Here is a 4,812-nt window from a genome sequence, read left to right on the forward strand (position 1 = left end):
TAAAGGAGATGTCAAGTTGCATAGTGGAGTTGACAATGTGGGTGGTTTTTGCAACAAGGAAGACCGACATCTCCAAGAACTATGATTTGGGAACTTTCCCATTCTTGCTATAAAGGTTGGATTTATTAATGATTCTATTGGAAAACCTGTTGGAACAATCACCACAAGAAAAATTCTTATAAATAAAAAAACTTCTAGATTCATGGTGATTGAGATGCCCATTTGATATTCAAAAGGGAAAAATCTCCCTTCTCATTCTATTACAAATGAAATGTCATTCATTAAATGGTTTAAAATGTTGAATATTGTGGCACAAATTAAGGATGAAGGACTTGGTTGATTTTAGAAAATTGATTGGATTGGAATAAAAGCTACCCTATCTTTCATAAAGTTGGACAATTTATGTTGCATTGCTTGCCTCCTTAGATTGACAATAGGAAATGCAAAAAGAAGGTAACCAATAATGAAGATGGTAATAAATTGTGAAATATGTGATAAGAGTTTCTCTAAATGTGATTATAGATATATGTTTCAATGTCAAGTGCAAGACCAAAATGCTTTGACTTGGGTTACTACTTTTGAAGAAAAAAGAGAAGAAATTATGAGTGTTATGAAGAAGAACTAAGCATATCGAAGAATGAACAATAAGATTATGGCAAGTTTGGATATATTTTATGATTTTTTTTTTTCAATAAATACATATTTAAACTGAAACCAAATGTTCAAAGAATTAAAGTGATAAATAGAGGGTTAAGTGCACTATCATAAGAACATAAAAACTATATTATTCATGTGAAAGGAAGGTTTTATTAGATTTAATTACTAAGCTCTATGTTATGTTACATCCAATCGCCAAGCTTTACAATGGAAAGTTGAAAAATAGAGAAACCTTGTAAATTTGTGTTGGCAAAGTAGCATGCTAATAAATAGTTGTGAATGAATTCAATGTGTGACAACATGAAAGTACATAGTCTCTCTATGGGGACAATCAATCGTGAAGATATATTATTTCTTGTATAATTTAGAAAAAAAAAAATTACATGTATATCTTTTTTATGATAAAGAATTTGAAAACTTTTAAATAAACTCATAAGATGTCACCAGATGTATTTAATATATATCTTTTATGCAATATATATGATATTTTTATTATTAATTCATTAAAGTAATATGTAAATTTTGAGCTAGGTAATGTTAAAATACATGTATAAGTGCGCAATAATAAGTATATATTAAAGATATTTTTTAAGGGAAATTCAGTTCCAATTCAATTTGACAATCACATTAGAAGATAATATTCTTTATATTTTCATTCTACCACTCATTCATAACATTACCATTACTTTAAATTTCAGGTGAAGAGTGGTACAATCTCCAATCTCTCTACAAAATCTTAATCATCTAACATGTTGCTATTGACGAATTGATTAATACAATTATCTAGAAAAATTAAAATAAATACCTTAGAAAAATGTGACATATATGTAAAATAGAATAAATAAGAATTATAAATTTTAAAAAAAAAATCAAACTTAATACAAAATACACCATTTATCAATTAATAAATTATATTAATTCATTTCACTAAATAAAATTGACTACTTCATACTTCTGATCAACCAATGTATATTTCCTTAACTTTCTCTTAATAACTCCTATTCTTTATAAACTACTTTTACTATGAATACCTATAGTAAATTTCACTCCTACACATATAAACTCACCTAATCACAACATTATTAATATCACTCTTTAACATGGAGAGAACTTGTTCTTAGTTAAAACTAGTCAAACACTGATGCATTGAATGGCATGCACCCAATTCAAAGCAACAGAGTATCATTTTTAAACTGAGAGCTACATAGATTAAAGGGATTTTATATAATAAACAAAAGAGATTGTGGTGCAACCCAATTCAAAGCAACAGAGTATCATTTTTAAACTGAGAGCTACATAGATTAAAGGAATTTTATATAATAAACAAAAGAGATTTTGGTGCAATCAGTGCTAATGCGGACGAAGACTCAGGGGCAGTCCACGAGCAGGAATAGGCAGAGGATCAGCTGTGATGTTCTCATCGGCATCAACCAAATCCCAATCAAAACATTTCACAGCGTTGTGAATAAACACAAGTATTACCATGGCTGCAAATTCAGTTCCTGGGCACATGCGAGGTCCCCCTCCAAAGGGCACAAATGTGTAGGGAGCAGGGCCCCTCCCTTCAAACCTCGAAGGATCAAATTTCTCTGGACCCTTGAAATGCTCGGGATTCTTGTGAGTTGAATGTACTGTCCAAATAAGCTGACCCACATTCAACAAAACAATAACATAATCAGTATCTGTAACAATATAATAGTTGTCTAGAATAAAAAAGCAAAGGATAACTTGGACAATACTAGTTGTAGAATAAAAAAAGCGTAGGATCCACGCGGACAATAACATGTTAGGATATTCGAATTTTACAATTCATAAAGTTAGTTTAAATGATGCTTTTAGAATTAAATCATTTAAAAAGATTTTTATCAATTTTTCAGATCATATACTACAATCTATTTCAAATGTTATTTTAAACTTGATATAAAAAATTTCAACATTATTTAATCCAAAAACAATATTTAGATCAACAACCTTTATAATAGAATTTGAACCCTGTCAAAAATCCAAATTATCTTAATCAAAAACATTTAGATCAATATTATGTTATTATTATTTTAGATTACACCCTTCCATACCTTCCATCATTTAGGTATCATATATCCACTGTAGTACAAGTCTGTGATGGATTGGCGCCATGCACCTTGAGCTGGAGGTTGAAGTCTGAGAGTCTCCTGAGCTGCTCTCCATGAATATTTCATCCTTTGAATGTCCTCTCATTAAAACTCTTTCCTACCTTCCATCTCTTTTAAAATCTGAGTTTGTTCTGTAATTTTGACAATATTATTAGATTTGATTGTGATATTTCTAGATTAGATTGTGTGAGAGTTTGCAGAAACGTTTCATTAGATCTGTCATTAGATCTGATTTATAGTATTTATCATTAGATCTAATTTATAGTATTTCTAGATTAGAATGTGTGAGATCAGTCTTTACATCAACCGTTCAGATAACATTCCGAGATTCATAATGATAATAAAGAACTAAGAAAATAAAAACTCCACAACGTTAATAGAAAAATTGACACACAGTCTAATTCAAAAATTACAACGACCAAAATTATAGATTATGAAAATCTGATATATTACAAATTAAAATTTGAGAGACGAGTAGGCAATACCTTGGACAACCTGGCGGTAGCACTCTGGATTCAGAGCCAGATATCGGAGGAGGAACGTTTATTACCACTGTATCTTGGCTTGCTGCTAAAAGTATCAGCATGTTATCCTTAATCTCATCATCCGTTAGTTTCTCCTCTTCTACTTCCCCAACAAGGCAGGATAACAAGTCTTTCCGACCGCCATTTCTCCTCCTCTCATCGATAAACATTTGGATTACTTGGCGGAGATGATTTCTGGCAGGAATCGCCTTTCGAAATCTAGTCCCAGGCAAATTCAAAGGCATCTGCATGAGCATTCCCTTTACCATGTCCTCAAAACGGGGAAACAACTCTTCCTGTTGCATCTGATCATCAATAGTGAAGAAGAGAGTACAGGCCACAGAAAACAAGCAGCGCCTGATGAGAGGAAAGGCTTTCACTTGTTCATTGCAAACCCAGAAACTTTTCATGTGACTTTTCACTACACAATCTACTCTGCCTACCAATTTCTGCAAAGCCTGAGGCCTTAAAAACTCGGTGATAATCTTCCTCATGGACTTGGCCTCTTCCCCAACCTTGGTAGGCAAAGAATGGCTTACTAAATTGGTAACAGAGTAGGGCCAGTGGGTGTGGACCAAAGTGTTTTCATTGCTGAAAAGAAATCGATTCGCTTGAACACTGTAAAACACTGCTGTAGGAAAGCCAAACAAAGAGGTCTTGAAGATGTCTCCTCCATATTGCTCAATCTTGTGCTGGAAAAAGGTGTGGGCTTTATTGGCCTTGGCACTCATAACAAGCTGTGGCATTTCTCCCACCAGTGGCCACCCGAAGCTGCCTGGAGGGAGAATAGAGGAAGAAATCTTGTGAGAAGATAGTTTTCTCTTGCCAACAACAATGAAAATAATTAGTAGAGCTCCGCCTATCAGTAAACCAAGACTGATCTCTACATCCATTACTACTGAATAGAGAGGTCGTTGGCCTGGTTCTGTTTGTGGTGTAGCTTCCCACTGCTTTTATTTATAACCACAACATCCATATTGATGGGTGATATTTTGGGGCACATAAAAATCTATTGTACGATCCATGTTTTGTGTTTTTGAATTGATGCCGTTTGGCTTAAGGAGTCGGTTATTCTCCAGTTCGAAAACACAAAATCTGCTACCTTTTCAATGGTGTTAAAGTCCAGAAAACAATTGTGTTAGGGAATAGTAATTTTGTATAGAGAATAGCAAGGAGCCAGCTAATGTGTGTTTTGGGAGCTATGCTATTTTGAATTGAGAATAGTTGTTGTCCCTTAAGTCGATTATTCTTCATACAAAATCGTATCTGTTTGAAAACACAAACTCTGCAAATCACAATGGATTTTTATGCAATTGTCACTAGTCCGATCCTCTTAATCCGCCTTGGAGAATATTCATTTTCTATGGAGAATAGTTGGTACCATCTTTAAGTAAGGAGCTGGCTGATTTGTGTTTTGGCAGCTATGCTGTTTTGTATGGAGAATAGCTATTGCGATCTTTAAGGATGGAGTTGTCTATTCTCCATACAAAACTCATAAT

The 4,812-nt window shown here is 33.3% G+C and overlaps 1 protein-coding gene across 1 annotated transcript; it reads right to left on the reverse strand.

Annotated features, from left to right (window-relative positions):
* Positions 1-2,007: 2,007 nt before the first annotated feature.
* LOC131045023 (cytochrome P450 716B1) lies at positions 2,008-4,206 on the reverse strand. The gene is made up of 2 exons (XM_059220619.1): positions 3,285-4,206; positions 2,008-2,339 (listed from the first exon to the last, which is right to left on the reverse strand). The coding sequence occupies exons 1-2, from the start codon at positions 4,204-4,206 to the stop codon at positions 2,008-2,010; spliced, it is 1,254 nt and encodes a 417-aa protein (XP_059076602.1).
* Positions 4,207-4,812: the final 606 nt, after the last annotated feature.

This window comes from Cryptomeria japonica, chromosome 5 (genome assembly GCF_030272615.1).
Source record: "Cryptomeria japonica chromosome 5, Sugi_1.0, whole genome shotgun sequence".
NCBI classification, from domain to species: Eukaryota; Viridiplantae; Streptophyta; class Pinopsida; order Cupressales; family Cupressaceae; genus Cryptomeria; species Cryptomeria japonica.

Coding starts and splice junctions, on each gene's coding strand:
- LOC131045023 (XM_059220619.1), bottom strand. CDS start 4,206: ATGGATGTAGAGATCAGTCTTGGTTTACTGATAGGCGGAGCTCTACTA. Junction 2,340..3,284: donor ATCCAGAGTGCTACCGCCAG/GTTGTCCAAGGT, acceptor ATATTGTTACAG/ATACTGATTATGTTATTGTT.